At 48.3% G+C, this 13,119-nt stretch overlaps 1 protein-coding gene across 1 annotated transcript in view; it reads left to right on the top strand.

Moving 5' to 3' along the window:
- Positions 1 to 13,119, top strand: part of ALK (ALK receptor tyrosine kinase) — a 741,252-nt gene that overhangs the window by 409,052 nt on the left and 319,081 nt on the right. Inside the window, exon 4 of the mRNA XM_015093875.4 lies at positions 316 to 517. Coding sequence (XP_014949361.3) covers positions 316 to 517 — 202 coding nt within the window. The remainder of the gene's footprint in view (positions 1 to 315; positions 518 to 13,119) is intronic.

Here is a 13,119-nt window from a genome sequence, read left to right as displayed (position 1 = left end):
TTAGGCTGCCCGTGTTACAGATGAAAACCTGAGACTCAAAGATAGAGAACTAGTGCCTAGGGAAGCTGAGGTGAGAAGCTCGGTCTGCCTAATGATAAGCCCCGGATCACCATCTTTGCCTCAGGCTCTACTTTTTATAGAAACAGCCTAAGAGAGCGGGGAAGAGATTGGCTGTGTGAAGATGGTGAGGGGCTGGAGGAAGACTTCCAGCATCGCTGACTCTAATGCCGTTGGTCTCTCTAATCCCACCACAGATCTGACGCTGGTCCTCTCATCCGGACACACTGCAGACTCATTCTCCATGTCTCTTGGCAGGCGCCTTCCTCCTCCTCAACACCTCGGCAAACTCCAAGCACACGATCCTGAGCCCATGGATGAGGAGCAGCAGTGAGCACTGCCGGCTGGCCGTCTCGGTGCATCGGCACCTGCAGCCGTCGGGCAGGTACGTCGCTCAGCTGCTGCCCCACAACGAGGCTGGAAGAGAGATCCTCCTGGCACCCACTCCTGGAAAGCATGGGTGAGTCCTTCCCCGTGTCCCAAATCCAGTATGTGAACGGAGATGTGGTTTTGGCTACAAATTTCCAGACTCTATGACATCTACTTAAAACTCACAATCGTCCTTTAATGGGTAGGGTCCAGATTGAGCCATTACTGCTAATATTCCCTGAGTGGTATCTCAGGCACTGATCTGTGGGGTCCTCTGGCTGCCCAGGCTGGCGGTCCTTCCAGAGGCCAGAGGACCAGCTGGCAGAGTGGACATTTAATGAGTGGGTATTAAAGATATTCGTTTCCCAAAGTCCAGATGGAGCCAAGAAGAAAACAGCCAAGGGGAGTGTTAAAAGGCCAAAATGAAAGTAATTTAATATGCTGGAAACTGGTTTTTACCAGAGGAACTTTGGCAGGAAGGGAAAGAGCAAACTGTTGTGGCTATCTGAGCAGTCCCATAGCAGTATGGGACCCCACAGTGGAAGAGATCAGGGCTGCCACACGGTGCCAATTGAGGAGAGGAGCAAGATTTATTCTAGAAAGGCTTCACAGCATTGATGTCATACCCAGTACCCTTGTCATTGAACTTAAGCTTCCTGGACATACTCACTTGCTTCCTCAGTGATCTGTCAGGCCTCTAGAAGCAGTGACTCTGGGAAGCAAACTTGAACAAGGGAATCTCCGCACTTGCCTTTCTTCTCATTCCAGAAGACCTCAGTTTTGAGGGGTCCCTGCTTTGATAATCAACAAGAGTGAGAGAGGCATGTGTGCCAGTAGACCTCACATTTCTAGTTAAGCTTACAGGGCTTAACTTCCCTCTAAGAAAATATCCTTCAGAGAGGCTCCAACTGAACAGTGATGTTTCCCATCTCAAGCTCCATGCTGTGCTGGGTCAGTGGGGCGAGCTTACCTACCACCATTCCAATAAAACTATACCGCCTCTTACTCATTTCTTGAAAGACTTCACCCTGCTCCCCCTGCTACTGGCCCATCTGTATTTATTTGTGTTTCAAAGAACTGCTACTACTGTCCCAGCAAGAATGAAATCTTGGCTTCAGAAAGGATGTTCTACTCATATTGAAACTCGCATACGTCTTCTTGCCTCAGAAATGTCTCGTTGGCCTGGCTGGGATGGGCCCAGCCACCAAGTGTTTCTTGCAGAGTTCACAAGAAATCAGGAATGCCAGGTGCTAGGGGGTGAGCCATGGGCATGCCTTCCTCCATCATGGTCTCCCTTTCTTGTGAGAATACCAGATGGCAAAGTCTCCCATCCATGAGTGGGGCTGGTGGTGGCCCCGGCTGCAGTGCCATCCTGTATGTGTTTCCTCAGTCCCATGAGCTGCTTATTTTGCTTTCTGCTCACCATTCCTACCCCACCAAGCCTGGCAGAGTCCAGAGAATGCTGCCTGGCGCTGCTGGGACTTCAGGCTGTCAATCTCTTAAAGTGCTGGAGGAGTGCGGAGCAGGTAGAGGGACTCACTGATGTCGCAGGGGGACGTGGAGTTTGGGGTCTCCCTGAAATGCCAGCTGAGAACATGCATGCATGCAAGGGGACAAGGGCCGCAGGACTTCAGTGCTTCCTAAGTAGCAGGGCCTGGTCCCTGTCCAGCATCCTCAGGAAGATGATTGCTCCTTGGTGTGACTCGCTGTGGGCGCTTACAAAGAGTCGTCCCCTCTTTATGTTTCTATGCTCATAACTATCATCTGAAGTCCCATTTCAGTTCAGTCGCTCAGTCATGTCTGACTTTTTGAAACCCCATGGACTGCAGCATGCCAGGCCTCCCTGTCCATCACCAACTCCCGGAGTTTACTCAAACTCATGTCCATTGAGTCGGTGATGCCATCCAACCATCTCATCTTCTGTCACCCTCTTCTCCTGCTGCCCTCAATCTTTCCCAGCATCAGGGTCTTTTCAAATGAGTCAGCTCTTTGCATCAGGTGGCCGTAATATTGGAGTTTCAGCTTCAGCTTCAGTCCTTCCAGTGAATATTCAGGGCTGATTTCCTTTAGGATGGACTGTTTGGATCTTGCTTTCCAAGGGACTCTCAAGAGTCTTCTCCAACACCACAGTTCAAAAGCATCAATTCTTCGGCGCTCAGCTTTCTTTATAGTCCAACTCTCACATCCATACATGACTACAGGAAAAAACATAGCTTTGACTAGACAGATCTTTGTTGGCAAAGTAATGTCTCTGCTCATTTAACAGATAGGAAAACTGAGGCAGAGAGGAGATAAGGAGCCTATTTATAGTAACCTAAATGAGACCCCTAAATGAGACTCCCCTTTCTTCATTTGGGGTCTTTCTGGGTCATTTCTCCTCTTTCTGGGAAACCCATAGCCTCTTGGCAGGAATTCAGGGAAAACCTATGAGTTTGGGAAAGAAGAAATGGAAGGTGAAGGAACTTTGTGAAAAGAGATAAGCTAGCTTCTTTGACAGAGAGGGCAATGGCAACCCACTCCAGTACTCTTGCCTGGAAAATCCCATGGACGGAGGAGCCTGGTAGGCTGCAGTCCATGGGGTTGCGAGGAGTTGGACATGACTGAGAGTGACTTCACTTTCACTTTTCACTTTCATGCATTGGAGAAGGAAATGGCAACCCACTCCAGTGTTCTTGCCTGGAGAATCCCAGTGACAGGGAGCCTGGTGGGCTGCCGTCTATGGGGTCACACAGAGTCGGACACGACTGAAGTGACTTAGCAGCAGCAGCCGCTTCTTTGAAGATCCAGGGAGCGTGTGATGGTGACCTTCCCTCCATATGTGGTGAGAACACGGAGACCAATACTGCACAGTGCAGGAGGCTGTGACACTCCCCCGAGGCTGCCCTGGCTGCCATTTCTGTGTCCATTCCACAGGCCAAAGCATGACTCTTTGATCACTGGCAGTCGTCTGCCCCTTGGAGGGAGGGAGCTGAGGCAGGGGAAGGGCTGCAGGGGTGATGGGCAAGCCCACTGACCCTGGCTCTGGTAGGGCTGCCCCTGCGTCCCAGGGGCTGTGCGTCCGGCCGGGCTCCATGAGTCTTGTGCTGCACTGTTCTCTCCTAGTCGTGGCAGAGTCATTTTGGAGTTTGATGATGAGCAAGAGTGATGTCAGTTTAAATTAAAGACGCCTGAGCCAGCCCCCCTTCCCCCTCACCCCACATTGACGAGATCAGCGTGGTAAGGGTGCTGCCCTGGACACCCTGGCAAGCTGCAGGCCACAGGCCCTTTCCAGCAATTCAGAGAGCTCTAGCTGTTCATGTCCAGCTGGATCTGGTTTGCTCAGTCTTGATACTATTGACATCTGGGGCCAGACAGTTCTTCTTGTGGGCACTGTCCTCAGTATGTCCCCTGCCTTCCCAGGCCTGTACCCACTAGATGCCAGTAGCAGCTCCCCAGGTTATGACAACAAAAATGTCTCCAGACATTGCCAGATGTCTCCTGGGGGGCTAAACTGTCCCATTGAGACCACTGAAATGGAGCATTTTAGAGTGGGGAGGAACACTGGAATTTACCTGGTCCCACCATGTCAGTTCACAAGTATTGGGAACTGAGGCCAGGAGGGGTAAAGGACTTGCTTCCTGTCACATATGTATCAGTTATTATGCACTAATTATGCACTAATTATGCCAGTCACTGCTATGCATTTTAAATGTGTTTTCTTATTTAATACTCAACAACACAGGTACTGTGTTACTATCTTCAACCTTGATGGTTTGTGAAAGGATATTTCATGAATGAGCTCTATGAGTTCAGGCACATTCCATCCCTAGCTAAGCCTCAGATTTACCATCTGTAAAGTGGGAATGATGGTGCTGCCCTTCTCACACAGTCATGTGGGGTCAGTGCAGTTAAGGATGTGAAGGGTTTTGCACACTCTGATCAGGATGCCATTTACTTAATACCCTGATCTACTCCGCTCTGCTTACAATTTGGGATCACACAGGATTGCAACTCATCTGTTTTCTGATTATGAGGTCAGTGCCACTCTCAAGAATCTTTTGATTTTGAGATCCTTGGCAGTTTGCCTTGCTGGAAGCTTTTTCCCTTTAATGTCAGAGATGACCCCAGGAGTCCAGTGATCAGTGCAGTGAGGGGGACATGGTGAAATTGTGGTGGTGATGACAGTGATGACTATGGATAAGGCTGGCTTCCTCTCAGAACAGAACACGGTGGTTTGGGGACTGCTGCTGGGAAAACGATAGTCAGCATTTGTAGTAACAAGGGAGGAAGTTGTCATAATACTGTTGACTCAGGAGAGCCTGACTCAGAGAAATGACAAGTCAGAGGCCAGCAAGTCCCTGGGAGACCACTCAGTGCAACACCAGCAGGGCGGCAGCCTGCGAGGAGGCGCAGGAAGCAGGGGCGGCAGTTGGGGAATCCCAGCAGATGCTCCCCTCCTGGTCGCCTGAAAAGCAGCAGCAGCAGCAGCAGAGTGCATGAGATCTAAATGATTCACAGGGCGAGAATGCCTGAGTCTGCCAAGGCAGTCAGGCTTTGCCCGGAGTGTCCCAGGGGACAGCCAGCAATGAATGCCTGGCCTGCTCATCTGCTCATCTTCTCAGCCAGAAAGGCCACAGACTCAAGGAAGCAGAGAAATGGGCTGTCAAACTGCCCAGCCCCGCTGACTGCAGAATCTAGCAGGCAGAGGACATGCTAACTGGAAATTAGAGGCCACAAAGTTCTGTGAATTGAACGAATATAAATGGCACCCCACTCCAGTACTCTTGCCTGGAAAATCCCATGGACGGAGGAGCCTGGTGGGCTGCAGTCCATGGGGTCGCTGAGAGTTGGACACGACTCAGTGACTTCACTTTCACTTTTCACTTTCATGCATTGGAGAAGGAAATGGCAACACACTCTAGTGTCCTTGCCTGGAGAATCCCAGGGACAGGGGAGCCTGGTGGGCTGCCGTCTATGGGGTCGTACAGAGTCGGACATGACTGAAGCAACTTAGCAGTAGCAGTAGCAATACCTATTTAACATGGTGTACTATGAAATGCTCCAGTATTTTGGCCACCTGATGCAAAGAACCAACTCACTGGAAAAGACCCTGATGCTGGGAAAGATGGAAGGCAAAAAGAGAAGGGAGCAGCAGAGGATGAGGTGGTTGGATGGTGTTACTGACTCAATGGATGTGAGTTTGAGCAAACTCTGGGAGGTAGTGAAGGACAGAGGAGACTGGCATGCTGCAGTCCACGGGGTTGCATAGAGTCAGACGTGACTGAGCAACTGAACAACAACCAACTGAAATGGCATGAGGAAGATGGCACACACTGTGCCCAACTGCAGTAGATACTTAATACATGCTACTAATAAGATCCTTCTCAGTTTATAATTCATGTAACCACCATGGATGGAGTGCCACCTGCGTCATCGGTGCTGGGAATACACAGCCGGAGATGGCAAAGGCTTTCTTTCAAGAAGCATCCAGTTCAGTAAGGAAGACACAAGTTAAACAGCAACAGCAGATGCTTATGCAGATGTTTTTAAATTAGGCCCCAGAAATTGTAAGAGTCTGAGCTAAGATCACTGTCCAGGAAAGTCAGCACAGGCATCTCAGCTCCTTCTTCTGCGCTCCCCTGCCTTTCAACTGAAAGCTGTTTTAGGAAGAGCAGTCTGTCCAGCAGCAATTGGCAATGTAAAATCAGCAGCTTCTTGGACTCAAGAACACAAGCCTAAGTGTTGATGGTGTCTCGGACTGTAAGAGAGACTCTCCAAGACTGCTTCCACGACATTCATCACAAGCCTGCCTTCCTCTTGGCACACACAGCTTTCTCCTGCAGCCCTGGGTATCTGGGGACTTTTCTTATGTGTGACCAAAACTACAGTGTGTGGAGGGAAGAACTGGGCCTGGGGGGATAGAAGTTGCCAATCGTTTGAATTACTAATACTTGAAAAGATGTTTTAAACTTAAAGGATTTGGTGATACCCGGGCTTGAGCCAAGATAAGCTGTCAGGGCCTTTTCACAACACAAATGAGACTCATTCCAGAGAATAGCAGAGAAATAAGATTCTCCACAGCACAGAACTTCACCTATCTGTGGGAGCTTAGCCCCTACACTCAGAGGAGACTTGAGTTCCATCTGTCCCTTTGTCTGTCAGGCTCAATGCCTGATGAGGTGTGATAAAGGTCAAAGTGCAGGCTCCTGGCAAAGCCAGGACCCACGCCCATGTTGGACCCCAAAGCCCCATCCTCCAGTGCTTCCATTTGTCTGCTTCCCAGCTAAACAGAAAAATCTCAATCAAGATGTCCTCAACCTCATTGCCCTGAGATTAAAATCTGCACTCCTCTCTCAGTTGAAGAAGAACTCACATCTGTGCTGGGTACCCACACGGCTGCCATGTTTATTTAAACTGATCGGTTCTGACTAAGGATCCCAGCTTTAAAACCAAAAACAATCCTAATGGGAGACCTGCCAAAGGAATTTAACCCAAAGCAATATTGATTCCTGGGCATCAGGAGGTGTACTGTCAGTCCTAGCTGCACTGCTAGTTTGCAGTGCGGTAATAGAACCACCACAGCCTTCCCGGCCTCAGCTTCCTCCCTCCTGAAGTGGAGATTTCACTGGCTGCCACCCCTTCCTCCATCGTGCAATGCAAGCGCCCCTGCCTCAGGTTGCCAGTCAGGACAGGGGTGCAGGAAATGGTAGAGTCTGCTTCATGGGCCCACCAGTCTGGCACACGGGTCAGTTACCTACTACTGACCCACAGAGACCTTTCACCACTTTTGTACAGAAACCTGGATTTCCCTGTAAATAGACTGGATGGTCTCAGAAGGCTGAGTGAGGGGCAGGAGCGGGGGAGCGCAGTGTGGAAAGATGACACAGGGCATTTGCTTCTGAAAGGATGCCCGACTGCCTCTGCCCAGCTGTGCTGGGTGTGCCTTCAGTTGGTTCAGGGCACTGTGGCAGGCCTGGCCAGCATGAAGGAATTAGAGGCCCGTGGTACTCAGCATCCCGGGCAAAGTTCTCCTCGCATCCTGCCCGCATGACAAACGGGATCAGGAGTGAAAAGAAGGTGATCATTTATTGAAATTGATGCCCTCGAGTGGCACTGTCACAATGATTTAATTTCAGGCCCCGGTTCTTCTCACTTTCAAAGTCATTCGTAGTGTCAGCGTCTCTCTTTTCCCCCTTGGTCTGAATAACACGCTAATAAATATACAATAAGGGCTTTAATGTCCGGGTGATTTACACTAAAAAGAGAGAGCCATTCAAAGGCTTTAAAGATAATTTTTTAAAGCCTTAAAACTCACACTCAGCCCTGTCACCATGTCACAGGAACAGTCATGCAGCTGGTGACTCTCTAGCAGAGGCAGTCATGAGACTCCAGTCCTAGGCGAGCGGGGAGGCACCCCTTCCCCCAACACACACATGCAGTGTGCTCTTAGGCTCGTCTCTGGAGCCTCAGCTTTCCCCTCCGTATAATGGTAATAACTAAACCACTTCATAGGGTGGTTGTGAAGTAAAATTAAGTGATGTGGAGGGGGTGTTCCCCTCATCCCCTACCAATTGTTCCTATAAAGGTAGCCAGCCTTCCTCCAGACTGCTCAGCATTTGAGGAGAGTGGTTGTGAGAAGGGCCAAGTTTATCAATTTCATACCACTCGGAATGACCTAGGTGGTACCCCCAAAGTACCAGTCCCACTGGCTATGCCTGGATTTATCGTATTTCTCACCCCTCTGAGCAGTAATATGGAAGCAACGACTAAAATGCTAGTCTTCTCCAGCATATGGACCTTAAGCCATTGAAATGGTAGGTCTCAAGATTTGGGGGTACAAATCAGAACTACACAGTTTACAAAGTCCATATGGCTAAAGGCTATCCCAATTGATTCTGATTTTACTAGTCTTGGGAAGGGGCATGAGCATAAGTATTTTTAAAGAGTGCCGCTGGGATTCTGATGTGCATCAAGAATTAGTAATGACAGCTAGCATCTCAGCTTGACTTGCATCATCACAAGACAGGTGGCTTTCTACAGTTGGAGAAGACTCTTGAGAGTCCTCTGGACGGCAAGGAGATCCAACCAGTCCATTCTGAAGGAGATCAGCCCTGGGATTTCTTTAGAGGGAATGATACTGAAGCTGAAACTCCAGTACTTTGGCCACCTCATGCGAAGAGTTGACTCATTGGAAAAGACTCTGATGCTGGGAGGGATTGGGGGCAGGAGGAGAAGGGGACGACAGAGGATGAGATGGCTGGATGGCATCACTGACTCGATGGACATGAGTCTGAGTGAACTCCGTGAGTTGGTGATGGACAGGGAGGCTTGGCGTGCTGCAATTCATGGGGTTGCAAAGAGTCAGACACGACTGAGCGGCTGAACTGAACTGAACTGAACTGAAGGAAAAAATAAAAAAAGAAAGCTTGGAGAGGTGAGATGGACTTGTGTGCAGGGTGGAGAGTCATTTTTCACCCCCCTATGGGGAGACATGCTAGTGACAAGGCGGTCTAGGCCTGGCCTGATCCTGCCTGCTGTGCTCCCACAAGCTGGGAAAACCGTGTATCCCAGGACATGGATGGCTCTGGTCTCCTCTGCTGGGTCTTCTCAGGACACATCTGTTATTCTTTCTCCAAAAGGACTGCAGTGTTCAAGGCCATGGAGACTGAGAAGAGTACACAGTGGACTGGAGAAAGCCTGACCTTTTAGAGTCAGAGGGGATCTCCATCCCATGCATCCTTTCATGCGTTTATCCATCCATCCATCCACTATCCACACACTATCCTCCATGCCTCTTGTTCTTCACAATGTCATATGTTGACTCTCATCTCATTTTCAGATTAACAGCAGGACCGTGGCACTCCTTTGTGTTCTTAGGAGGTAGACACTATGTTGTCAGTATTCACAGTAAATATCTGCACTGTGTATGTTGAGGGTACCAAGTACATCAACATCCACCGACTCATTGTATCTTCACTACAATTTATGCCTAAGATGTTGTTAGCCTCATTTTACAGAGAAGTAAATGGAATCTCAAAGAGGTTCAGTGATTTGCCCATAGTCGTGGGTAACACACAGGGGGGAACACAGATCTTCTGCATCATTTTTTTATCTCATGTTATTTCCCCCAAGGAAGCCTTGCAATTGAACCCTTGTATCCCACCGGGCTCTGAGGAAATTAAGACTTGTTCTCAATCAGGCAGGAAAATCTCATCTGATATTTGGTCATCTGGCTCTAGGCCACACACCTTGAAGCTAGATCCTTGGTTTGTACACCTTCCTATTCCTTGCAGTGCCTGGCACAGCATCTAGCACACAGAAGATATTCTGTGTTAGGTGAACAGATACCAGATCAGTTTATGGTAGTTCTGTGATGCAAGTCTTCCTAAACCTAAGCTGTAAAAACTAAAAGTCCAGGCCAAGATCAAAGAAGAGTCTCCAATCAGTGAAAAGATAAAAAATACTTCTCCCCACCCTTTGCCCACGCCCAGGGATAGATGTGTGATTCTCCCTGGGGTTCAGGAAGCAGCTGTCAGAATGCACCTCAACTGTGAAGGTTGCCACTAAGTACAAAGGACAATTCCTTTCCTGGCAGGTACAACTTTTACTCACGATTGCCTTCATTGATGAGCGTCAAGAAAAATAAATGAAAAGACCATCGGCTTCTGCCAGCTTTGACCTTCGAGATTTGACAGCCCAAGGCTTGTAGTGGGGCTCTTTTGAGCTGGTTGCTTTCGTTTTTCCACTCTGCCCTGGATATTTGATGGATTGAACACTAGGAAGATAAGAGAATTGTGAATACCTATAAACCCCTCGGCTTGTCAGAATGGCATCCTGGCAAATCCCATAATGATAAATATATGTTGTATACAAAGAGAAGTCAAAATGCATAAAAACAATCACTTCTCATCTCAGGAGTGCCTACCAAGTACTTACAGTTTCCCAGTAGGGAGGGAGATATTAAAAAGAGATGGAGGAATTAGGTGATACACCACTGGTGTCAAAGAATTCACACATTCATTCCATCATGCGTTGTGGCAGCAAATGTTTACAACTCTCACTCTGTCCCAGGCCCTGGTTGGGCTCTGGTGGCTCTTCCTGCCTTCAAGGCCTCAGAGTGAGGTTTGGTGTTGGACGACAAGGGACAGTTCTGACGCTGTGATGGGTGTGTGCACCGGTGCCACAGGGGTGCTACCACCTGCATAATCTCCCAGGTCCGCCTGCGTTTGCTCCAGGCCTGTGTTTCATTACCTGGCCTGCTCCTGAGTTTCCCTTTTTGTTTTGTTTGTAGTTCCACACTCACATGTCCAACTAAACTCCTTGCTGTTAGAATAGAAATGCATTCTCCTATGGTTCAGAGCCTTAGTTAAGAGCTGATCAACGATGGGATTTGGCATTTAAAAGGCTTTACAAAATCTGCTCAGGGATTTGGTGCAATGTCTATGCCTGAGAGACTCTTACATCACTGAACTCCAAGAGGAGAGTTCTCACCGCTTTCAAATTACTGATAGCTTTCCCTCTGCCAATGGGTAGGTCTTGTGGTGGCAAGAAAGGGGAGGCCGTGGAAGGAAAGCCACAGCTTGCAGCAGAGCAGGCCGAGCCCAGGCATGAGAACTAGCGTCCCCAGTGGCTTGGATGGTCCTTGAGACTGTTCCCTCCAGGTCACCAGGTTACCTGAGGGTCTGGAGCCTACCTCCACCCCACAGGGCAGCTTTGCTCGCAGGACTGCTGAGCAGTGGGCCCCCGAGGAGAGAGAGCCGTGTGCGGTGCTGTTCATCTTTGGCTCAGCTCCGTGACTCAGATTTCCAGTCCCTCTGAAGGAGTGTGAGGGAGAGGCCAGAGCCAGATTGTTATTTTGTGGTGTTCTGTTAATTCTGTGGAATGCTGCGTAAAGCCTCTGAGGATGATAACCTCAGTGACTCTTCCTGGGTATTAGGAAGTCCCAAATGAAGCACATCGAGAGCTTGAGGAGAGAAGTGGCAGGTGGAAACTGAAGGCTGTTAATCCTCCATTTCAAACCCTTCAGTGAAACCATGTCTGACCCAAGATCAAGTCTGAGCTCCTTAGCCTGGCACCAACCACCTGGGCTGCACCCCTCTTAAGCCTGGATCACCCCATTCCTTTGGACCCATACTTCATTTATATCAAACTGTTCAGTTACCCTGCTGAGTAAAGCAAGTTGTTTCAAGCCTTCTTGTCCACCTCCATACACACCCCACATGGCAAAGAAAGAAAAAAAAAAAAGTGCTAACTAAAGGAACAAATTATCAAAGTAATTGGGCCAGGAACTCTTCAAGAACTTGAAATATGGTTTTAAGGGTGGGCAGGGGAGGGCGGGGAACACATCTAGAAAGCTACTGACCAAAATTCTACCCCTGTTCTTATATAGCAACTTACTTCTTTCTATCCACCTCAGATATATTGACTGTCCTCAGCCTGAGTCATCTTCCTTTGTAGCCCTAACCACCTCACACTGCTAAACAAAGGCTGACATATATCAGCCTTGGAAATAGGTGGTTCTGATGTTTTCTGATTACCCGCTCTGTGATCCTTTTATCCTCTCCAATTTTCTAAGTAATTTCCTACATATTCTTTCTATATGTTTCCTCATCTTCCACAAGAGACTTCTACTTGGCACTTTCCCTCCACTTTCTCCCTTTCCTTAGTATACTACTAGTCTTTACATCCCTACTTAAGCACCCTGGCTCCTGTTGAGTTTTTTATCTTTTCACATAAGCTAGGGTGAATTCCAGTTGCATGCTCTTCAGTGTTCCTTGAATATTCCCTCCATTTATCTTGTTTTTCTCTCCCAGGACTACCATTCCTCCCTGACTGCATGAAATTTTGCTTATTATTCTGTTGCACATCTACCTGCAGGCCTCAGAGAGATTTATCTGTCTGGAGTTTTCCACCCTGGTCGCTTTCCCTAGGGAGTGTCTTGATGCTCTTTGGGGTCATCCTCGCAATAGACCTAGATGACTTCCATTTCTAAAAATCCCCCCTTGGCTCTTATCTTTCTTGATTAACCTTCTGTTACCTTGTCTAAATTGTCTCACTGGCCTCTGAAGTTTGGGGAGCCAGTGCCAGCAGATTCATTGTGTATGGAATGTGAGCCAGGAAATTTGGTGGTGGACAAAGTCAGAATTCAGATAGGAATAAAAACTCCTGGATTTCCGTGTGTGTGCATGGTCCTTGGGTCCTTGGCCTTCTTCTCTGGCTGCCTCTCCAAGTTCACATTCCCACTGAGCCATTTATGCTAAGATGAGTTAAAGGCATGGGCTAGCCAGCCAGCAGAACTTGGAAAATATTTCAGTCATAGAATTATCAAGCATTAAAGAACCTTAAAATTATTGAATTCAACCCCTTTACTAGTCCAAACCAAAGCAAGAGCCTCTCCTAAGCTCCTCTACTTCACCTCACCTTGCTCCAAGCAGTAGAACACTCATCACAGCCCAGCAGACCACCCCACCGTGGGGCAGCTAAAGCTGCTCGGAACAACTTATTAACGGCCCATTCACTGGATTTGTAACCTTATAAAGTTACTGAGTGTCTCTAAAAAATTATTTAATTTCTTCAAACATCTGGTGTCTCATCCATAAAATGAGAATAGTAATACCTACCTTGTGGGATCTTTGAGGACTATTGCTTTTAACAATGATAGCTATACTGAGTGCTCACCATGGTCTTAGCACCAAGGCATACAATTACATTTAA

This window comes from Ovis aries, chromosome 3 (assembly GCF_016772045.2).
Source record: "Ovis aries strain OAR_USU_Benz2616 breed Rambouillet chromosome 3, ARS-UI_Ramb_v3.0, whole genome shotgun sequence".
Lineage (NCBI taxonomy): Eukaryota > Metazoa > Chordata > Mammalia > Artiodactyla > Bovidae > Ovis > Ovis aries.
The sequence above is the reverse complement of the archived record's forward strand: the minus strand, read 5'-3'. Positions and strand labels throughout refer to the sequence as shown.